The following is a 23,068-nucleotide window of genomic DNA, read 5'->3' on the forward strand; positions in this document are numbered from 1 at the left end:
CCGCGCACATTTCCCCTCGTGCCTTCTTGTGGTCTTAGTTTGGCTTCCCCTGTGGGTCTGGCCTGGCCTGGGGCCGTTCAGTTGTTTGCGCCTGACATCAGGGAATGCGCTGGTCTCTGCGGAGTCGGCTCAGTGGCACTGCTGGGAAGGGCAACTCCTGAATCGGCTCTCTGGGCCCCTCTGCAGCCCCTGGCCTGTCGCTGCCAGTGTCTGGTCCGGCTGCTCGGTGCTCTGTGGTCCCTGCCACCCTGACCCCTGGTCTGAGCTCAGGGGTCGGGGTGTGTGCGGCTTGCGGGTCAGGGGAGGCCAGGTGGGGAGGTGTCTTGTCACACGGGTGCAGTCTCCGTTCACTCCCTTTCCGGTTCCCTTGTTTCCGTGAGGACCTTTCACGCTGTTGCCAGCACGTGCTCGTAGCTGCCTTGTGGCTCGTAGGTGTGTGCCGGGCAGAGGGTGGCAGGCCCGGCTGCGAACCTGGGAGGGCGTGGCGGAGCAAAGCACCTGAGGTTTTGGAGGGCGTGCTTGGTGGCTGAGACGCCCCGATACCCACAGGCGTTTGGCGTTTGTGAGGATCATGGCGGGGACCAGGGGTCGGCATGGCCTGGACACGGTACAAGGATTGGGGGGGGAGAGTAGCGCCTTCTGGTGTTTTATCTCAGAGCAGAGCAGACACTGCCTGCCCAATTCCGTCTCCAGGGTGGTCCTCACGCTGCCCCCTCCACCCCTGCCACAGGGCTCTGACGGCCCTGGTAGCCTCCTGCAGAGGCAGGGCCCCAGCTACGTGCAGTCTGCTCCTGCCCGCCTCGTCTCAGTCCCCAGACCCTGTTCTCACTGTCTCTGTCCCTCACCTGGAGGTTCGCTTCCCGAGGGGTGGCTCTTCTGTTTGAGTGGAGTTTCTGTGCTGGGCCCGAGGGAGGGATGTGAGTCGTGAATGGATGGGGTGACATCTTGCGGGGGCAGGACCGCATCCCCGGTGGGGTCACCATGCCACAGATGATGAGCCCCAGCTGGAAGGGCCGGATCAGAAGGATGCAGTTCAGAGGCAGGGTGCAGACTGACTTGTAATCCTGTGAGAAACCGAGCCTCTCACCTCCCAGGCTTGTGTGGCCCCAGAGGGAGGCACCAGGAGTGCTCACCGTGCATACTGGCAGTGGGTTAGGTGTGACTTCTGATTTTCCAGCAGGTGTCTCACGAGAGGGTAGAACCCTGCATGGCCACGTTGGTGCCTGGCTCTGCTCCTGTGGGACAGGCTGGGCGCATACAGCCCCGCCAAGGGGAGAGCAGCTATGAGGCGGCTCTGGGTGCAGCTGGTGTGTGGCTCAGGGCCCCTGCCCGGGGCCGGAAGGCTGGGGTCTGGGCTGATGCCGCCTGCCGCACACCCCCCAGGAGAGCTCTCCGGGACGCGCTGAGAAGGCTGCTGGGTTTGTTTGGAGAGACACTCGAGGCTGCCGTCACTCTGAGGAGCCGGATTGGCGAGCGCGTGGGGCTATGCCTGGAGGAGGAGAGCCCGCCTGATGCGCCCGCAGGTGAGCACCGCGGCCCTGCGCTCAAGGCCGCTCCGCAGGGTGGGGGTGCCTGTCCGCCTGCAGCTCCCCTGTCTGCTCACTTCGTAGCCTCTGTGCCTGATGAGACGTGGCCTGGGCTTGACGCGGCCCTGCCGGAGCTGGACCGGACCTCGCCCGAGTGTGCGGAGACATCCTCGGTGGCTGAGATTAGCAGTCACATCCGCGAAAGCTTTTTCATGAGCCCGGAGAGCACGCTGGAGTGCGAACAGCCCATCCGGAGGGTCTACCGGAGCCTGGGCCTGGCGGTGGATAGCCTCCTGGAGATGGTCCTGGACTCCACACGGCAGGTGAGACGTGCCCGCGTGGGGCCTGCAGTTGGTCCTCTTCAGAGGGAGGTGCTGAGCAAGTGGGCGGCGGGGCCGGCGGCTGCCCCGGACGCTCTGCTGGGCGCTGCTCCTGCAGCGTTCCTGACTCCCGGTTCGCAGGCGAGGCGGGGAGTGTCCCCTCCCAGGCGACCCTGACTCCTCCCGGTCTTCTCTTCTCTTCTGCTGGTGCCGTCCTGGTCCTGTTACTCCAGAGATTTCGCCCACGTGGCTTCCTCAAGTAGGAGTCTTTCCTCAGCCGAAATTCTCGAGGAAGGAGGCTTGCTGTGGATGAAAACTAGATCCTCAGTGTACTTACTTTAGGGCACGTGTGTCCACCCGCCTTTATGTACTTCATACCCTGGTTTAATTCCACATTGAATATATTTATATTTAAAGATTGTTACCGAAGATGAGAATTTTTTGTTAACTTTTTAGAAAATTTCAGAAAATTATCAAAGACCTTAAATAGGAAGATGTGGAAGGCGATAGAGACCTTTTTCCGAAGTTGTCCAGTTAGAAGATGAGCATTTTCACGTGAGGCTGTTGCCATCTCAGGAAAACCGAGAAAGTGTTGCCCCTGCAGTGAAAGCAAGTAGGTCAGCAGTGCTGAACTCGGACGTTTCTCCTCCAGTTTCTTTCCATCTTCTCTCAAAAACTGGACGGAGTTGGGCCGCGTCTGAGAAGTCATCAGGTGCTTTTCAGTGTCTCCCAAGTGCAGTTAATGGAAGCAGATGCTCTTGGGTGCGTCTTGTGGGCAGGCATCCCGCCTGCAGGTCTGACCTGGCGCCAGGCCCTGCATCGCATCTGCGCTCGTGCGCGGGTGTGTGGGGGCCTCGCTGGCTCGTCAGAAGTCCTGCCCCCACCAGTGTGCTCCGTGGGGGCAGCAGGCGGGCTTGGTGAGGTGGGTGAGCCTTGTGGGAGGTGGGAGTTGGCAGGAGGGCCCTGTTCAGGTCGGGGTCGGTGGTGGGGGCCACCTGAGGGCCTTTGGCTGCAGGAAGAGCAGGTGGTGGCCGGCCAGCTGGAGTCGGGCAGGTGTTCGAGAGGGCGGGGGCTGTGGGAGGGGCCACAGCAGCCAGGCCGCTTCAGAGCTGTTGTCAAGGGGAAGCTGGCAGGCGTCCTTAAGAGGCCAGGCCCTGGGTGGGTCAGAGCTGGTCACACGCAGGGGGCGGAGGCGCCCAGGCCAGGTGCTGAGCTTTCTGCCAGGATAGTTGTGTGTGCACATTTTGAACTGAGAAATTGATCTGGGCCCCCAGCCTGTGTGGATGGCCTGGGAGCCTCAGACAGGACGTGCCCACCAGGGGAGCGTGGGAGGGGCTTCGTGGTGACCCAGCTGGGGAGGGAGGGTCGCACACAGGCAGTGGAGGTGCGGTGAGTTTTCTGCTCGGTGTGGTGACCGAGCCCTTGCATGCCCTCCACCTGCAGGTCACCAGGTGGCCTGTCCCTGCCCGGGCCCTTTGAGACGCTCTCCTCTCAGTGCCACCCACAGACGCACGTGGGGGCAGTGTTTGCGAGCAGCGGGCTGTCTGCCTGCGGGCACGGAGCTTTTCTGTGTTGAGAACGTGTTGGTTATTCAGTGACTGACGTGGCAGCACACACTGACGTTGCTGTTGACGGGGTGTTTGTGGTTTCACCCAAATTCTGTGCGAGGAGCACTCTGTCAGTGTCCGTGAAGCTTTGATCGCTTTCGGTACCGAGTCCCATTGTCAAACGTGTCTCGCAGCTGGAGGAGGCACGTCAGATCCACTCTCACCTGGAGAAGGAGTTCAGCTGCAAGAGCGAGGAGACAGCGCAGGTGGTGAGAAAGCACCAGGAGCTGCTGGAATGCCTGGACGCGGAGAGCACGGCCAAGACCCGGCTGACACTGGAGCTGCACAAGGCGGAGGGTGAGCCTGGCAGGAGGGGCTGTGGCCTCAGTGACCCACGGACCTGGTGTCCGGCGCCCACGGAGGCCTCGTGTGCCGGGCGCTCGTCTGGCCCGCAGGTGACCCGAGCCATCTGTGCGGGAGCAGGACACAGGCCCGGCCGCTCAGCTCCCAGCGGGGCCTCAGCTGCTGTGTCTCCCGTGTCCCTCTTGTCCTCTGTCCGCAGGCATCATCGAGGGGTTCAAGGAGGAGAAGGCCGGGCTGCAGGAGGCCCTGGGCCAGAAGGAGGCGAGTGAGCGGGGCCTGGTGGTGGAGCTGGAGGGCCTGCAGCAGCAGCTGCAGCGGGCGAACCAGCAGCTGGCGGAGCTGCAGGAGGAGAACCACGCGCTGCAGGGCCAGAAGGAGGCCATGACCGTGGCAGCGGGAGAGAGAGAAGCCGGTAGGACACAGAGCTGCTGGGCTGTGGGTGGAGCTGCTGGCTCGTGGGCTGGAGGTCTAAGGTGAAGGAGGTGAGGGCGCGGGCTCCTCAGGGTCAGGCTGCCAGGGGGCATGGCTGGTGCCCAGCTCTCCACAAGGCCTGGTCACCAGCGAGAGGAGGTGCTGAGAACACTGCTTGCCTTGTTGTCAGTGTCAGCCCGGACGTCCCACGAGGCAGTAAGCCAGCAGAAAGTGTTCATTTGGGATCGAAGAATTGTAGTTTGGAGCAGAGAGATTCGGTTCCCCCTGGGGAACAAAGTTGGGGCTTTTAAAGACAGAGAAGGCAGATTTGCCTTACAAGGAATTTTCACTGGAGGCAGAAGCCAGTTGGGCTGAACGTGCCAGGCGCTCAGGCCGTCCGTCCCGTACGGGAGGATGAGTCTGTTAACGGGAACAAGGGGCAGGTGAGGCCTCTGGCCAAGTCCTTGGACCCCCGTGCTTTGGCCTGGTTCTGAGGTTCCCGGCTGCGCCCTGTGGGCACATGTGCACCATACACTCCTCAGTGGCCCGGGCTCCGCGTTAAAACCCCTTGACGTGGTGCCTCCGCTTTACTTCACGTTTCACAAGATAAACAGCCCAAAACCATGAAGAAAATGAGGGCTGCTTTGAAGTTGTGTTTAAAATTACCAAATAAGCGCCTAATGTTAACTTCAGCTAGGAAGACGTACAGTTTTAGCAAAAGTAGTTCATTATAGTTTTAGATTCTTAGTTTTGATCTTAAAATATTTAATATAAAGACAGTTTAAACAAAAAGCTTACAGTGTGACATTTGCAGGCGGTGTCATCAGCGGGTCTGTAAGATGTGATTCTGCGTGAGTTCGGGTCCAGGTTCCCAGACCTGTCCCGACCAGGCAAATGGGGGTGCGTGGGGGCCCTCGCCCCGTCTCATCCCTGAGGGAGCCGCTGCCTTTCGGGGGTTGTGCTGAGCTGGGTCTGGGCGTGCTCCATCCCCGCCAGTCAGGAAACTCATTTCTCTTCCTCCAAGTTCTTCTCTTTAATTCTTCTCATTGATAAACTACCAAATTCCTGTTTTGTCTGCTTGGTTAATTTCTGCCTTTGTCCTTGTCACCTCTCTGGGGTGGGACTTGTGACTCATGCTAACCCTTGGTCTTGTGTCTACGTGCGAGCCTGACAGGCCTGCAGTCTCCTGAAGCAAAGAGTGATTGTACCGTTGCCTTAATTTCTGTCCACACGAGTTATTAAAACTGTCTGTGGCCATTTCTAGACTTGATCTTCTTGTTCAGTTTTCTCGTAATACACGTAACATCTCTTTGTCTCTTTTCCATTTTTTGATGTAAATTTCTGATGTTAAAAAAAATTTACCTGCTTTCTTTTTCCCCGGGACGTCTTTTTTCACCCCTTCACTCTCAGTCTTTTTTATACTCTAAATTATGTCCCTTACGGACGTGGTGTTCATTAAAAGCTGACCTGTGGCGTCTTCTTGTTCTGCGTCGTCTCGGGGCTTCCTGGGACTTGCTCCCCTCCCGCCTCGCCGCTGAGGGGTGGCGGCTGGCCGCTGCTGACCGTGCGGCCTTCTGCTCCCCCGGCACGGAAACCAGTCCTCTCTCCCCTCCGGCTTCTGCTCGGCCCAGGGACGGGTGTGTGAGCACAAGAGCACGTGTGCTCCGCGAGTCCCTGTCGTGTGCACGGTGCTCCCTCGGTGGCAGTGAGATGGGGGTTGTTTTCGCCCCGACTCTGTGGACTGGACTCTTTCAAAGAAGGACTGTGAGGGGTACTTTCCAAGACCCTGAGGACCTGAAAGTTTCCTTGTTTCACTTTCATCCTTAAATAAAGTGGTGGCTGGAAGATGCAGCCCTAGGCTTGATTTCCTTTCCTTTAACACTTCGAGACCGCACACGTCGTTTTCTGGCACCCCGCTCTCGGCTGAGGTGTCGGTCATGTGTCTTTGCGGGTGTTTTCAGGCGCTTCTCTTTGCTGGGATGTTCTCACGTGTCAGAGGACTGTGTCTAGGAGGTCCCGCTCTGCCGGGGGCCTGGCGTCTCGCATCCGGGGCTTTGTCCGTCGTTTTTTCCTCAATGTCGGCTCTTCTGCCTGATACTTTCCTGTCCACACGTGCTGTGGGCCTCACGTCCCAGTGGGCAGTGCCCTGTTCCCAGGTATTAGTGCCCTGGCCTGTCCCGTCTGAGACCCGTGTTTGTTACCGTGACCTCTCACGCCTGCAGCCCACCCTCCTCGCATCGGGTGTAAGTGCGTCAGAGTCGGGACCCCGTGGGAGACACAAAGTGCGGGGCCGGCTGAGCGGCCACACGGCCCTGAGCCGGGGAGCAGCCTCGTCCCGGCTGCCCAAGGCCCCAGTGACTCTGCCTGGACTGGCCCGCAGGCCCTGATCCACCCACACCTGGGCCTGGACCTCCCCTGGCGCCTTCAGGGCGATGCCGTCTGTACTGTGTTTTTCCTTACCGTCGGTGCCAGAGCCCCTGGGAGCCGGGGCCCACAGGGGCCTCAGTCTGTCCAGGCTGCTGTGGCTGATGCCAGAGACCTGGCGGCCCAGCTGCTGGAGGCATTTCTAACATGGTCCTGGCGGCGGAATCCAAGGTGAGGACACCAGCTGAGCTGCCTCCTAGCGGGAGCCGCTGTCGGGTCACAGGCGCCTTCTCTCTGGGCCGTCCGTCCCATGTAGGAGGGCAGGAGCTCGTGGGCCCCTTTACCATCAAGGCATGAACCCCATCGGGCCACACCCCAGCACCAGCATCTGGATCCTGGAGGCACAGATGTTACTGAGACACAAATTTAGAGACGCATGAGGCCCCAGTGCTTCCCGAGACCCTGCTGCTGCCACCCTCCCTTCTGATTGCTGACTTTCACTCCCAGACCTCCTGTTCTCTGTTTTCATCCCTGAAAATGCTGTGTGTTCTCATTTGCAGGCCTTCCTGTTACTGTAGCACACAAGGATTCAGGTTTGTGAGAACAAACGCGTTATTTCTGTGATGCGCTGTGTTTGCGTCGGGTTTTGGAAAGTTTTTACTAAAGAAGAAAAGTGCTTCAGAGCTTTTGTGGCAAACGGTTACATAAAACGGTAACTTTGATCTTCAGTATTCAGCACGTAAAAGCGGGCAGGCGTCAGTCTCATGATGCTTACGCTGCTGCTGCAGGGACCACGTCTTGCGATGCTTGTCCTTGGGCGGGGGCCTGCGCTTGGCCCGGGAGCCTCCCGACTCTGGACTCAGCCCTAGCGTGGCCTCAGTGGCTGCATGGACGCCTCTCCTCAGTCCTGAAGGTGGTGCTGACACACGAGCCCTCGTTTTGAGTCCCCAAGGGCTGGGAATGACGTTGCTCTGGCTGCATGTTTAAGCCTGATTTACCATAGTTGCTGACTTACTAGCATGGAATTTTATTGAGAATGTTATATTAGTGGTGATGGTACTTTGTTATAAAAGATTGATTTTTACAAACTAAAATAATTAACTTTTGAAAGCTAATGACTTGTAGATACAAACTTATGAACTGAATATTGCAGTTTCTGGGTAGTTTCAACACGTCAGGACCCACACAGGGAAAACCGTTTCCCCTAGGTGCTTATTAACCTGCAGTCTCCCCTTGGGTTGTGGCCTTGTCGTCCCCGGCTTAGTGAGCCCTGTGCTGGTGGCCGGTCTGCCAGGGACTGGGCTCCCTGGGGGCAGGTTTAATTCACAGTGTGTGTCCCCATAATGGAGAGTGTATGTGACCTGGTCTGTCACTGGGGGACACCAAGATGTGTTCTCTTCTCAGGCTTTAAAAATGTGCATTTTAGCTGATTTTCATTTAAAAGGAGTAATTGAGGGGGAGGGTGGAGCTCGGTGGCAGAGTGTGTGCTCAGCATGCAGGAGGCCCTGGGTTCAGTCCCCAGTACCTCCATTAAAAACAAATGCATAAGTAAACCTGATTACCTCCCCCCCAACACAAATAAGTAAATAAATAAAAGGTGTGGTTCTTCCCCTCCCTTCCCTCTTGTGAACGCGCTCAGCATTGTTTCGGTGTGCATGTGTTGCGTTGAAGCGCGGTCAGCTCACAGCGCTGCGTCCGCGTCGGGGCGGCACAAGCTTCAGTCGTGCAGGGACACACGCATACTCGTTTTCAGACCCTTCCGCCCGTGGGTCACTAGCAGGCGTTGAGTGCAGCTCCCCGTGCTGCGCAGCGTGGGCTTGCTGTCTGTCTGCTCTCTACAGGCTAGTCAGTATCCATTTCAGTGGCTGTTTCCAGGCTGCGGGCTCGGCCTCTCCGGCGGCCGTGCGTCCTCAGTCAGGTCACACGCCTGCAGGGGTAGGGGACGGGAGGGCTCGGGCTGCCCTGGCGGCTGGGTGCTCTGTGTTTCTGCGGAAACAGGCACCCTGAGCTCAGCTTCGCCCGCCTGCTCTCTCTGCACCTGCAGCTCTTCGCAGGGAGGTGGATTCTCTCACAGAGGAGCAGTCGGAGGCCAGGAAGCAGTGTGAGAAGGACCGCTCGGCTCTGCTGGCGCAGATGCGGGTTCTGGAGGCCGAGCTGGAGGAGCAGCTCTCCAGGCACCAGGCGTGTGCCCGGCAGGCCGAGGAGCTCTCTGCCCTGAGTCAGCAGATGGGCTCTCTGGACAAGCAGCTGCGTCGCCAGCGGCAGTTCATGGACGTAAGAGTTTTGATCTCTTTGGGGTCGAATTGTAGTGGGAACTTCTCCCCAGGTCCTTAAGTAACTTCTTCGCTGTGACGTTAGGGTTGAGGTGCCCACGCTCCACTCCACAGCCCCGGCGTAGGACTGCGCGCCCAGCCCACCGCTGTCCAGGAGGCACCTGCAGCCCCGTGGCTCTGTCTTTCCCTCCTGCCCACGTTTCAGGAGCCCCCTGGGTCCCCCGAGGGCCACCCTTTGATGGTGCCCGCAGCGAGGGACCCTTCCGCTCTCTCCCTTGAGACCCGCACTGGTCTTCTCGGGGCGGGGGTGTGTAGTGGGCGCCACGGTGCTCAGAGGAAAGGGTCCCAACAGGCCGTCTCTCTGACAGGAGCAGGCTGCGGAGAGGGAGCAGGAGCGCGAGGAGTTTCAGCAGGAGATTCTGAGGCTGGAGGAGCAGCTTCGGCAGGCAGCCAGGCTGCAGCCCCGGGGCCCCTGCGACAGCGACGTGAGTCAGCCCCGCGCGCGGGTGTGTGCCTGTGGGGGGCTGTTCTCTGTGACGGTATTAAACTTTATCTTTGCAAATGCTTTTCCTTATGTGAGCAGCGACAGTGGACGCAGCTGGATGAGGAGGTAGGGAGCTCCGTGCTGGTGTCCGCCCGCCCGCCCGCTGCACGGCCACGCGGGGAGGGGTGCACAGGATCCTTCTCTCGGCTTGTCTGTCCTGCTTCCTCTGCCTGGGGCGGGATCTGCCCGCCGCCCCTGTCTGTTCAGCTGTGGTCGATGTGCTTATTCTTCTTGAGACGCAAACTTACTTTGAGACAATTGTGGATTCACTTGCAGCTGTAAGAAGTGAGACCCAGTCCCCCCTCTCCGTGGTGCCGTCCTGCAGAAGGTCAGGGCCTGGGCGGTCATGCAGACAGGAGACCGCAGGCCCTCGCTAACCTGGCCGCTCCCCGTAGCTTTGCAGTTTCTGTGCTGTTGTGCAAACGCATCGCAGATGTGTGGCCTTTGGAGGGTGGCTGTTCTCACACAGCCTGATTCTGGACACTGAGCCGGGCTGAGCTGCACCGCACCTGGCCCTTGTGATTGCTGAGGGGCGTCTGCTCCATACTGCCAAATTAAGTTCTTTTACTAACAAAGTCTGTCTTTTTACTGGGAGAACTCCACCACACGCCCTCGCCAGGCCTTGCTATGCAGCTCGGGTCTGGAAAACCACGTAGAGGTCGATTTCCTCGCAGTTTCGTTGTGCACTTTTTAACTTGGAAGATTTTTTTTCAATATTTATGAAGCATTTTTTGGTTGTTTTAGGTTGAATTGTTAGAAGAAAAATTGCGAGAAAAATCAGATGGACTTAATGAATTGATATTAAAGAAAGAATTGGCGGATAGACAAGTGCTAATCAAGGAAGAGGAGATTAGACGTCTCGAGGAGATGAACGCCAGCACCGCGAGGAGACTCGTGCAGCTCCAGGAAGACCTGGAGAGACAGAGGAGAACCGTGCAGGACCTGGAGCAGGTGAGCACCCCATTGTGCTCGGGGTGGGGGTCCCAGTGGGGTGTGCAGTTCTGGGGCGCTCCTGGTCCGTTGCTCTGTGGGGCTGAGCTGCAGAGCCCTGGCTCTGACCCCTGTGGGCACTCCTCGCCACACTTACGACACTCGGGGCACCGGAGGTGAGGTCCCCCATCCTCAGCGACCCCCCTGGGTGTTCTGCAGCTTCGCTCCGCTCTGACACCGTCTTCCAGGAGGTGGCGTCAGACCCCACAACTTAAGGACTCAGACCCACAGGACTGCCCCTGCCCCCAGACGTCCATCTCAAGTCCAAGTGGTGTAGATCAAAGGGTCCCACAACCTCCTCGGGTCCAACGAATACGGTAGAGTGGCTCTCAGAACTCAAGACATTTTTCTTACTAGATCAGCGGTTTATTAAAAAGAAGATACAACTGAGGAACAGCCAGATGAAAGAGGTGTGGAAGGCAGGGTGTGGGGAGGGGTGCACCAACCCAGAAGCCCGGGAGCCCGTCCTTTCAGGTTTTTGTGGAGACTTCCTCCTGCAGCCATGATTGATTCACCCTTCAGCCCCCTCCCCCCCGGAGGTCAGGGGCGAGATGAAAAGTTCTGACCCTTTAATCACATGGTTGGCTCACTTGCCCAGCAGCCCCCATCCTTAGGTGACCTGGGGTCTCCCTGAACGTCCGCTCAGTACCACAGACTCAGATGTGGCAGGAGGGGCTTGTCACGAGTACTGAGGTGCCTTCATCACCGCCACTGCGCTGGAGACCCCAACGGTGTCAGGATTCCGTGCCAGGAGGTGGATGAAAACCAGTTGTGCGTCTCCTGTCCCATCCCAGCGTCACGCTTCGTGTGACAGTAGCGTGTACCACTTTGCGCCAGTTTTGTAGCGCTCCTCTACCTGACGAGCTTGTCCTTAGTGATAAAACGAATGATCAAGATTTTAGGCTGAAAAGCCTATTTCGTCAGATATTTTACGTGGAGCCCAGTTGTGATTAGTTCACTGTTTGAGCTAGGAGTTTACGTCAGTTCCTCGGTGATAACACCAACAGTGCTCGTTCTTCACATCGGAGCTTGGTACACGCCTCTGCGACGTTCAGACCTTGGCGTCCAAACGTTGGAGGGGAGGCGGGAAGTCTCAGCAAGGGGGGCGGGGGTGGGACGGCCTTTCTAGTCAGTGCCGCCCCCTCCTTCACGCATGTAGTCCGAGGGTATTGAAGTTTCTTGTATTTCATGTCACTGGAGGTTTAAAGGTTACTTGGAAGTCTGAGGCTCAGGGAGAAACCTTATTTTGGAGCCACTGGTTTGGCCCTAAGAAAATCCTGCTTTAAGGACAGGAATTTTTATCGGGGTGTTTGGTTCTCGAAAATACTGCTGAGACCCATTGATGCAGCCAAGGCCCTCCTTGAGGACTTGCTGTCTGGGAAGGGTGCCCAGCACATCGGCCGCTCTGCCTGCGGGGGGCGTTCTGGCGGCTTCTTCCCCCAGCAGGCAGCAGTGCGGGTGTGGAAAACGCCTTCGTTTCCTCTTCAAAGCTGGACCACATGTACGAGTTTGGACGCCTGTTTCTTCCCCGCTTAGTATGTTGTGACCCTTTTATTCCTGTTGAAAGCTCCTTGAAACCTTTTTAAAGGGCTGTTAATATTCACTGTATGGCTGTCTTGTCAGCCACTGCCTTGTTCCTTGGCAAGTTCTTTCCAGTCTTTTTAAACCACTAACAGCCCTGAGACCATTTTGTACTTTTTGAGTAATTACTGAGGACAGCTTCTCGCGGCGGAGGCCCGGGTTTGCACTGTGGTCTGTCTGGGGTGCGCCTTCCACCAGGCAGACGTCTGCTCCGGAGTGTGGCTGGGCCTGTGGGTTGTGGGACTGGTACACGCAGGTGTCTCCAGGCGGGTGGAGGACAGTCTGTGCTTTAATAACAAACAGTGGTTTGAGGCTCTGATTTCCTGAAATGCTTGCCTAAAAATCAGTCTTTGTTCTCTTGAATAGGATAAGGCGGCGTTGCAGGAGCAGCAGATGAGCAACTTGCTTCTGGTGTCCACGCTGCAGTCCAGGCTGGACGAGGGCAAGTGCCTGGTACCTCCTGCGGGCAGCAGTCTTGAGGGCCCAGAGGTCCGGCTAGAGGCGCTGCAGAGGGCGCTGCTGGAGCGTGAGGACGAGGTCCGTGTGGGCAGCCTCCTCTGCTCAGCGTCTGCACGTCTGTGTCCGTGAGAACAGTTTGTGCTTTGTGATGACTGTTTGTCTCTGTGATAAGCACATTTCTGTGTGGATTGTGGGGAATTGATGGCTTTCTCTGGTGTGTACTTTTAAATCTTTCAAAGTGAATTTAATAATTATTAAGTCAGAATATTAGGTGATTTTTCATGCTTACCTTCTCTAATGCAAGGTTCTGGACTTAAAAGAACAATTAGAAAAAATTAAACATGACTTGGTGAGCAGAAACGAAGAAGTACTCCACCTGGGCTGGAAGCCGGACGTGCAGGACAGCAGTGCCGCCACGCGCATCAGAGAACTTCAGGAAGAGAATGCCGGTCTGAAGGTGAGCTGGGAGACCGCAGACACCTACGTTCAGTCGGTTTTGTGAGTGCCAGGCGTCAGTCACAGGGTCAGACCTCGGGCCTCCCGGACACACGGGACCTTCTTTCTGAAGACAGAGGGACGTGGTGCTGGCAGGTGACTCAGCAGGTGCATGACTTCTGCGCCAGGCTGGGGCTCACAGCAGCTCTGGAATGTGTGTGGTGGAAGCAGCTTCCCAGCACTGTCAGTGGAAAAGCAGCATCACTGGGCCTGGCAGAGCCCTGCTGCCCCCTGCGCCAGGCCTCGCCCCCACCTGCAGCACTGCTGATCGGGCCTTTGGGGGATGCTTGTTGGAGCAGAGCTGCAGGAGAGGGAGGCGCTTCCCTAATGACGGACACTGTAAGGAGGGACTAATGGTCACTCTGAAACCATGGTGTTGCTCTGGGCCTCTACGGGGGCGCCACGTTCTAGAAGAGGCGTGCTCTGGGTTCCTGGTCACTCCCTGTCAGCAGCGGGAGAAAAATCGGTTTTAAAGTCTTCTCTGTTGCCTTAATGTAATTGTGCTTTTGAGGCAGAAATGAAAAACAGGCTCTGTATAGTGCGGACGGTAATCAGACCTGGACGAGCTGCCGGTGGGTGCAGCCTGGCGGTGGTTTGGTGAGCGGGAACTGACCACCTCCCGGGAAGCTGGGGGTCATGCCGCCTGCGCCCATTCCTCACAAGGTTGCATCTGCATGGTTTTAAAATATCTTCAGTGAAAACAGGGTTTTAGGCCATCTCTAGTCCCTGGATATCCTTCTGGTGGGAGTTCGTCCATAGTTAATAGGTGAGCACACTTTGCTTGCTCTTTGGTGCTTGCTTTGAAACAAGATTGCCTGGAAAAATGCAGTAATTGAATTTAAAAGCTGAACTAATATGTCATTTTAGGCAGGAAGTACTTTAATAGAAAAACATTTTCAAACTGAGTGTTTGTATTTAGAACTGCAGGCTTGTTTGATTAGGATATTTGGCATCTGCAGGGTCAGGACTATTTCCCATAGTAATGCTTTGTTGGCGTTATTGTTATGTTTTATTGTTATTATTTCCACAGGCATTTCTGCAAAACAAGGAGAGGGAGATGACGTGTGTGAGCGAGCAGAGTGAGCAGCAGCTGGCGGGGACGGGCTGTGGCGCCCTCAGCGAGGTGGGCCTTGCCTGGCGCTGCGCGGGACTGCAGTCTGATCTGATGTCTTAGGCATGACGTTCTCAGTAGTTCGTAAGGTGTTTGGGGGTCAGCGGGGGCGCCTGTGTCCTTACACGAGGTCACAGTGGTTTGTCATTAATGCTGGAGGAGGTGTGAGGATGGTGGGGCCATCGGGGACAAGGAGTCTGTCTGCAGTTCCTCACGACCCCAAGTGTCGCCGTGACAGAGGCTGTGGGGAAGTTAGGGTCTGTGTTGGTACCTTATCTATTTGGCAAAATTTTAAAATACACTTTTGTGTTACTTAGAGGAATGCCTTTAAAACAGGAGGTTTTATCTGCTTCTTGTCCACAGTGCTCTAGAACTGGCCATGCGAATGCTCAAGTATTGTAAATATTGAAAATAGTTTATGAGGAAAATATTTTAGTTCTATTAGGAATATAAAGCGTTAGGGGGTGGGTATATAGCTCATGTGGTAGAGCGCATGCTTAGCATGTGCGGGGTCCTGGGTTCAATCCCCAGTGCCTCCATTAAAATAAATGATACTAAATAAATAAACCTAATTAACCCCCCCCAAAAATTAAAGAAGAGTAGAAAGCTTTATAAAGATAATCTCAAATACTTTCTTTGAGGTTTTTGTTTATTTCTAAACATGTCAATCTGTACGTGCTTTGTTTTCTGTAATTCTATTTGTAATTTTTTGTGAAAGTATTGATGATGTCTTTGCTTTGATACAATAAATCGAAATTCCATTTGTAGGACTAACTTCTGTTAGGCTTCTGACTCTTCGAAGGAGACCGCGTTTTGTTGCATTTTCTGCCCTTATTTTCTGTCAGTGAAGACTCTCATCTTGTAGACTCATGGTGTCTGCAGGTTTGTGGGAAACTGAACACTCCTGCCCCCCCACCCCCCGCTGCTCAGACCTCTTCTGACGTGTGTGTTCTTTCTTTTCTGTGGTTGCTTCTCCAGCAGCTGCTGGACGAGCTGGCCCCTTACTCTCAACACGCGGTGTCCCTTCCTTCATTGTTTATTCTAGTACCTGGTTAGTGGTGTTTCTTTCATTTTCGTTTACCTTCCCTCTTACTCTAGTTTTCAAGGACGAGGTCTTGAACCTCGTTTATTGGATGCCTCCTGAGTATTTTTGGCTTGTTGCACTATTGTAAACAGACTTAAACTTCTTTCATTATCTAGCTGTTTGCCGTGAGCACACATACACACATGCATGTGTGTCGTTTCTGCGTGTTAACCTTGTACCCTGTTACCTTGCTGAACTCACGCGCACTGGTATTGTTGGGACAGACTTCTGGGGCTTTCTCTGCAGAGGACACACTGCCTGCAAGTAAAGCCTGCCCTGTCGCTTCCAGTCTTTGTCTTCTCTTCCGTTTTGGTGCTTGTTGCAGGGCTGGCACTTGCAGCGCGGCGTTAAGCACAACCGCTGAAGGCGGCCGTCCTGGCCTCACCCCCTCGCTGTCCCACCGTGGGGCGGGTGTCAGCTGCCGGTCTCCTCGCGGTCCTTCCTCAGGTTGGGGCGGCTCCCTTTTGTTTCTGCTTCCGTCCTCCGACTCTTTGGAAGTGGTTGTGTTCTTGTTCGCGTTGTCTAACAGGGTGCGTCGCACTGGGTGGTTGGGGAGGTTCAGCCAGCCTCGCGTGGGGCGAGCCCTGCTGGGTGCCGACCGGCGGCTCTCAGTGCTTCGCTGGGGCTGAGCTGCTGATGTTTTTAGTGGATTTCACGTCTGTGTTCATGAGGGATTCCAGTCTGTATTTGTTTTTGGTGATATTTTATCAGATTTTGGTATGAAGACTTTGCTGGGCTTGTGAACTGAAATTCTCCTACTTTCTCCATTTTCTGACAGAGGTTATTTAAATGGATGCGATTTTGTCCCTTACACGTTCTGATAGAATGCACACGAAACCATCTGGCCCTGGAGGCTCCTTAGTGGGGACGTTTTGGTGATGAACTCGGTTTCTTTCTTAGGTATGTGGGTGTTGAGACTTTCTGTTTCAGCTTGTGCTGGTTTTGATAAGTTGCGTTTTTCAAGGAGTTTGTCCATTTCATCCAGATTGTCAAATTTCTTGGCATGAAGGAATTTGTAATCTTTCCTGTTAACTATTAATCGTATTAACCATTTCCTGTTAAGTCACTGAATACCTGTAAGTTTGGCATCGATGACCCTTTTTTCATTCTTACTGGTGAATTTGTGTTTTCTCTTTTTCTGACATCTTCCTATTCTCAGGGTTTATTAATTTTATTGATGTTTAAAAGAACCAATTTTTGGCTTTACTAGTTTTGTCAATTTTTTTCCTATTTCTTTGATTTCTCTCATTTCTGTTATTGGATTCCGTCTATGTACCTTGGATTTATTTTGCTATTCTTTTTCTAGCTTCTTTAGGTGAAACCTTCAGTCGTTAATTTTAGACAGATCTTATTTTTAATATAATCATTTCTTATTGATAAATATTTCAAAGTATTTAAAAAATCCACAACACAGTAAAATTCCCTTTTCGGGGTACAGTTCCATGCGTTTTGAAAACTGCGTTTCGTTCTGTAAGCACCACTGCAACCAAGACAGCGCCTCACTGAGTCCCTCACCCAGGAGGCCTGAGCCCTGTGCTGCCCCTTGTGGCCACCGTTCCCCCACCCACTCCCGCAGCCGCCGATCTGTCCCCCAGCCCTGCGGCTTTTGCCTTTGCAGGATGCTGTCAGTCACTTAGCACAATGTGTTTGCAGTTCATCCACTAATTCTTTTAATACTTTAATCCGTGGTTTGTGTATCCATTCACTCACTGAGGTGTGTTTGGGTTGTTTCTAGGTTCTGACTGAAAGTTATGAGTTGAGCTGCTGTAAACATTCATGTGTAGGTTTTTGTGTGAAAATAAGTTTTCAGTTCTTTAGGGTAAATACCTATGAATAGAACAGCTGATTCACGTGGAAGTGTGTGTTTAACCTCAAGAGAAACTGCCTGACTCTGGTCCCATTGCTCTGCCATCTTACGCCCCCAGGAGCAGTGTGCGAGGACTGCGCCCGTCCTCGCCAGCACTTGGTGTGGCCAGTCTTCTTCACTGTGGCCGTTCCCATGGGTGTGTGGTGGGTGTCCTTGGAGTTTTTCTTTGCAGTTCCTTAATGACACCTTACTACGTGCTTGTTTGCCATCCATATGGTGGTGAAATGTTTGCAATTTAAAAAAATTTTTTTATTGAAGTCTAGTCAATTTGTTGTACTGTGTTAATTTCAGGTATACAACATAGTGATTCAGTATTTTTATAGATTCTACTCCATTCAAACTTATTACAAAATAATGGTTATATCTCCCTGGGTTGTACACGTATCTTTTTTGCTTAGTTATTTTATACGTAGTAGTCCATGTCTCTTAATCCTCCACCTCGTCATGCCCCTCCCCCTTCCCTCTCCCCACTGATAATCACTAGTTTGTTCTCTACATCTGTGAGTCTGTTTTTGTTTTGTTGTATTTATTCATTTGTTTTGTTTTTAGATTCAACATGTAAGTGATAACAGTATTGTCTTTATTTGACTTACTTTTCTAAGTGTGATACTCCCTGGATCCATCAATGTTGTTGCAAATGGCAGAGTTTCATTCTTTTTAATGGCTGAATAATATTTCTGTGTGTGTGTGTGTGTGTGTGTGTGTGTGTACACCACATTTTTATCCATTCATCTGTTGGTGGGCACTTAGGTTGCTTCTATATCTTGGCAATTATAAATAATACTGCTATGGACATTGGGGTACATGTATCTTCTTGTATTAGTGTTTTTATTTTTTTCAGACATATACCCAGAAATAGAATTACTTGATCATATGGTAGTTCTATTTTTAGTTTTTTGAGGAACCTCCTTACTGTTTTCTGCAGTGACAGCACCAACTTCCATTCCCACCAACAGTGTAGGAGGGTTCCCTTTTCTCCGCATCCTCGCCAACGTTTCTATTCTGTGTTCTTTTTGATGATATTCATTCTGACAGATGTGAGGTGGTATCTTATTGTGGTTTTGATCTACGTTTCCCTGATGATCAGTGATGTTGAGCATCTTTTCATGTGCCTGTTGGTCGTCTGTGTGGCCCCTTTGAATCTGTAGATTGATCTGGAGAGAACTGACGTTTTAACAATGTTGAGTCTTCTAATCCATGAACATGGTATGACTATTTGTCTTCTTGCAGTTCTTTCATTGATGTTGTATAATTTTCAATTCACATGTCCTGCATGTATTTTGTTAGATTTATGTCTAGGTACTTAATTTTTTGTGTGGTGCTATCTTAAATGATATGTTCATTTAATTTTAAAAAATGCTATATTTTGTTAAATTTTAAATTCTAATATGGTTGATTACATTGATGGATTGTCGAATACTGAACCAGTCCTGAATCCCTGGAGTAAGCTCCCCTCGGTCATGGTGTATAGTTCTTTTTATATTTGCTGAATTCTATTTACTGGTATTTTAAGAATTTATGCATCTGTATGCATCATGGATACTGGCCTGTACTTTTCTTGTGATGTCTGTCTGGTTTTGGTATCAGGGTAAAATTGGCCTGCTTTAGGAAGCAAAACAGTATTGTGACAATTTGGCTGAAAATTGTTAACTAGAACATAGATTGGTTAGAACTTTCTTATTTTTTGGTCACTACAATGATGTAATCTTAACAGAATGGAGTTTGGAGCCGTATGGACACAGGTTTCTGTCCTGATTTTCCATTTACTGTCTTTGCAGTCTTGGCAAGATTCTTCATACCTAAATTTCAGTTGTCCCATCTTTAAAGTAGGAACAGTAACATTTCTTACCTTAAAACTGCTGAGAATGAGATAGCACAGGCAGAAGCACCCTTCAACACCTGGCGTGCCAAGTCCCCTGTCCCCGCTGCACACAGTGTGGAAAGCATGCTGTGTGCTCTGGCTCGTTCACACCCCGAACCAATGCAAATCCCCCGCCCCGACTTCTCGCTTTTATTCTTATTCTCCTGTTAAAATGACACCTACAATCTAAATGCCCCCTTTAGGAAAATCAAACACGTCAAAGTTGTTGACATGCTAACAAAATACATTTAAAAGGTGACTGAGATGGGGCCAAGTTAGAGTGTCCCCTGAGCCTGGGCAGCGCGTTGGGTGAGGCCTGGAAGCAGCAGGACGTGGCTGGAATCGAAGCGTTTGAACAGGCGGCAGGGCAGCAGTGGCACGTGTGGCTTTTTGACCATTTTGCTCCACCTGAAGTAACTGGATGTTTGGGTGGTTTTCAGACATTCATGTTGTTTGGTGGCATTGTTAGCCAGCTTCCACAGCTGTTTGGTTGTTTAAGCTGTGGAGCCCCTCCGCTTCTGTGGGAGTGAGTTCAGGCTGAACTGCAAGGTGAAAGGGGAAATTCTGAAGTTGGCCATTTAATTTCCTCTGAAATGTGCTTTTTCTTCAGGTCATGTGTAACAGGGGTTCTGAAATTGAGGAGCTGAAATCCATTATTGAGAATCTGCGGGAGAACCAGGAGCGGCTACAGAAGGATAGAGCGGAGGAGGTGGACCAGCTCCACGAGGTCATCGAGAAGCTGCAGCGGGAGCTGTCCGTCGCGGGGCCGGCGCTGCACGAGGTCAGCGGTGGTGACAGTGGCGGGGCGGGCAGCCTGAAAAACGAGCTGCTGGGCCTGCAGGCGGAGGGAGCCGCGGCCCGCGAGGTGCTGGAGGGCGAGCTGCACACCGCCCTGGAGGCCAAGGAAGCCCTGGGCCGGCTGCTGAGCGAGCAGGAGCGCCTGCACGGCCAGGCCCTAGAGGCCCTGCAGGGGCGCCTGCGGGATGCGGAGGAGGCTGCCGCGCGGAGGCTGGCCCAGCTGGAGCAGAGTGCAGCCCTCAGGGAGGCTGAGGTCCAGGGCCTGGCCGCCCAGATCCAGGAGTTTGAAGCTGCCCTGAAAGCCAAGGACGCGAAGATTGCAGAAAGAGACCTAGAAATTGAGGCCGTAAACAAAGAGAGGCGGGCCCACTCCTCTGAGCTGGAGGCCCTCCTGTCGGCTGTGGCCCGCTTCTGCCATGCCTTGGAGCAGCAGCCCCTGGCTGCCACTGAGGAGCCCCCCGAGCTGCAGCGGCTCCGAGCACAGTGTCGCCGCCTCAGCCGCCAGCTGCAGGCGCTCCACCAGCGGTTTGTGAGGTGCCAGAAGGAGCTGGATAGGGAGCAGGTGTGCGGGGCCCACCCACCCCCTTGTATGGACGACAGCGCCCAGTGCCGGGCGCCATGTGATGAAGGGCTGGAGCAGGAGGCTCCCCACGGCCATGGCGGTGACCCACAGGTGGGTCCTTCCTCCTTGGGCTACAGCTGTGCAGCCTCTGTGTGCAGGGAGCTGGGTGAGGTGGGGATATGGGGGTGCATGTGGGAGCTGGGGGTGCAGGCAGGGGAGCTGGAGTGTAGGAGGGGGACTGGGGTGCAGGCAGGAGCTGGAGGAGCTGCAGTGTGCTTGATGTCTGCGGGAGGCCGTGCTTTGTGGGGCTGCCCCAGCCTCCAGCACGTCGTGGCCTGTTGTGGGCATGTGCTCCTCTGGTCTCCTGCCCCACTTGTGTGATGTGGGTCACGAGCTATGGACTTTCCCTGGGAGCCTTGCTGGCGGGCGAGCTGGCTCCGGAGCTCCCAGAGTCTGAGGCTGCGTGTTCACAGCATCATCGTGGTTTTTTCTGCTCATTGCAGAGCCCAGCTTCGGTGGACTTGCAGCCTGCCAAAGCCCTGGTGATGCTGAACCGTGCAGGCCTTTGCAAGCAAGATGACGTGATGTCCGTGCTCACAGTCTGCCAGAGGCTCCTGGAGTCCGAGCTGCTTCTGGTGAAGAAGGAAATGTGCTCGCGCGTGGAGGACCATGGCCACGTGTCCGGAACGGTGAAGGTGCCTGGCCGTGTTCAGCGGGTGGGGGCCCAGAGCACGGGGGCTGGTTATGGGCAGAGAACTCCTTGGTGTCACGCACATGGGCTGCAGACAGTGACGCCCTCCCCCAGTCTGCCACTCATTGTTCAGATCCGTTTTGAAATTTCCCGCGTTTGATTCACCCTCTCGTTTCTCGTGGTCTAATCATCTTGTAAAAAATGAGCAGGTATTTTTCCCTCGTGGTTGATACAGGTGGGGGTCTGACTGGGCCAGGGCTTGTGTCTTGGAGTTTTCCCACGAGGATGAGTGGCCCGCAGCCTTTATTGGCAGCGTCGGCTTCACCTGAAGGCGTCACGTTTATCCTCTGACCCTCCAGGGTTTTCCCTTCATCTTTTCGCTCTTCCTCCTGGCCAGGCAGAGCAGCGCAGTCTTCAGCTCAGCAGGTTTAAAATTCTGGTCACCAGGACAGAAGCTACATGAAAGCCGACTTTTCTGTCCCAGGTGGGGAGGCTGCAGTCAGCAGCATCGGACTGTCACAGAGCTGAGATGCTCTGAGACCTGACAGGTGCTCGGGTGAGAGCCCGTCACCTGCTGTGTGCACGCTGCGCACTGTGCTCGGGTTCCAGCCTGAGTCCCCGGGACCCCCTGCGCTGTGCCACAGGCCCCATGTTGGGGATTGGGAGACTGGGAGATTCCGAATCCTGCAGTTTCCTAGAGGACACCTGAATCTGGTTTTGTGCGTTTATCGGGCCCCTTCAGAAGATATATTGTGTGTGGAGAGAACCTGTTCCCTGACTTCGTGGCAAACTTGTCTCAGTGCCCTGTGGCAGGAACATCTATTTGGACTCTTAAGGGAAAGCTTAGCCCTGGATCCCAAGAGCTGGTCGCCAAATCCTCAGAAGTCATACACTGACAAGGAAATTCCAAATTCATTTCATAAATCAGTTTTGTTTTTTCCAGTGTTTGCATATAGAACCTTCCAGGCTTTGTTTCCTGAAAAAGTAGGTTTTGACGTGTGTGTGTGTGTGGTGAAATACATCTTAATCAACTTGAAATGTATACTCAGTGATACTAAGTAAACTTATAATACTGTGTGACTGTCTGTCTGCATAGCTGTTTTCATCTTGTAAAACTGCAACTGCCCGTGTGACTGACCAGTAGCCCCCCTGCCCCCGGTGCCCACCAGTCTGCTCTCTGTTCCTCTGTGAGTTCTGAGATGCTCTAGGACTCTTACATAAGTGGAGTCACACAGCGTTTGTCTTTTCACTCTGCCTTGTTTCACTCATTATGTTATCACCAAGGTTTATCCATGTCGTAGCATGTGTCAGAATTTTCTTCCTTTTTAAGGCCGAGTAATACTCCCCTGTGTGTATACACCGCATTTTGCTTATCCGTCATCTGCTGGTGGACACTGGGCTGCTTCCCCCGCTACCCGTTGTGAGTCATGCTGCTGTAGACATGGGTGTGCAGATCCCTCTTAGAGACCGTGTCACCTGTCAGGTGTATGCCCAGAAGCAGAGCTGCTGGATCACATGGTGGTTCCATTTTTCACTTTCTGAGGACCTGCCATAGTGTTTCCCACTGTGGCTGCACTGCTTTCGTTCTCATCAGAAGTGCGGAAGGGTTCCAAGTTCTCCACAGCCTCGCTAGTATTTGTTATGTTCTGTTTTTCTGCTGGTAGCCATCCTAATTGTAGTTTTGAATTTGCAGTTCTCAAATGATTAGTGATATTGAGGATCTTTTCATGTGCTTATTGGCCATTTGTGTATGTTCTTTAGAGAGATGTCTATTCAGGTCCTTTGGCAATTTTTGAATCAGGGTGTTTGGTTCTTTTAATTCTTCTAGGAGTTCTCTCTGTAGTTTTGGATAAATGAATCCCTTATTGTGGTGTCTGATTTGCAAACATTTTTTCTCATTTTGTGGGTTGCATTTTTACTCTGATAATAGTATCTTTTGATGCACAAACTTAAAAAATGTCATGAAGTCTAATACTTTGTTTCCAATACCTTTGGCGTCATATCCACGAAATCATTGCCAAATCCAATGATGTGAAACTTTTGCCATGTTTTCTCCTCAAGAGTTTTATAGTTTTGGGTCTTACATTTAAGTCTGATCTTTTTCGGTTTAATTTTTGTATGTGGTGTTAGGGAAGGGTCCAACTCATTCTTCCGCGTGTGGATAATCCAGTACTCCCGGTGTCATTTGTGAAAACAGTCCTTTCCCCACTGAATGGTCTTG

At 53.3% G+C, this 23,068-nt stretch overlaps 1 protein-coding gene across 1 annotated transcript in view; it reads left to right on the plus strand.

Moving 5' to 3' along the window:
- PCNT (pericentrin) overlaps positions 1 to 23,068 on the plus strand; it is a 76,132-nt gene that overhangs the window by 38,447 nt on the left and 14,617 nt on the right. The window contains exons 20-33 of the mRNA XM_072970887.1: positions 1,384 to 1,523; positions 1,611 to 1,849; positions 3,588 to 3,750; positions 3,956 to 4,168; positions 6,390 to 6,762; positions 7,320 to 7,444; positions 8,576 to 8,805; positions 9,173 to 9,289; positions 10,093 to 10,299; positions 12,286 to 12,456; positions 12,683 to 12,835; positions 13,904 to 13,996; positions 19,407 to 20,267; positions 20,660 to 20,851. Coding sequence (XP_072826988.1) covers positions 1,384 to 1,523; positions 1,611 to 1,849; positions 3,588 to 3,750; positions 3,956 to 4,168; positions 6,390 to 6,762; positions 7,320 to 7,444; positions 8,576 to 8,805; positions 9,173 to 9,289; positions 10,093 to 10,299; positions 12,286 to 12,456; positions 12,683 to 12,835; positions 13,904 to 13,996; positions 19,407 to 20,267; positions 20,660 to 20,851 — 3,277 coding nt within the window. The remainder of the gene's footprint in view (positions 1 to 1,383; positions 1,524 to 1,610; positions 1,850 to 3,587; positions 3,751 to 3,955; positions 4,169 to 6,389; positions 6,763 to 7,319; positions 7,445 to 8,575; positions 8,806 to 9,172; positions 9,290 to 10,092; positions 10,300 to 12,285; positions 12,457 to 12,682; positions 12,836 to 13,903; positions 13,997 to 19,406; positions 20,268 to 20,659; positions 20,852 to 23,068) is intronic.

Source organism: Vicugna pacos, chromosome 1 (assembly GCF_048564905.1).
Source record: "Vicugna pacos chromosome 1, VicPac4, whole genome shotgun sequence".
Lineage (NCBI taxonomy): Eukaryota > Metazoa > Chordata > Mammalia > Artiodactyla > Camelidae > Vicugna > Vicugna pacos.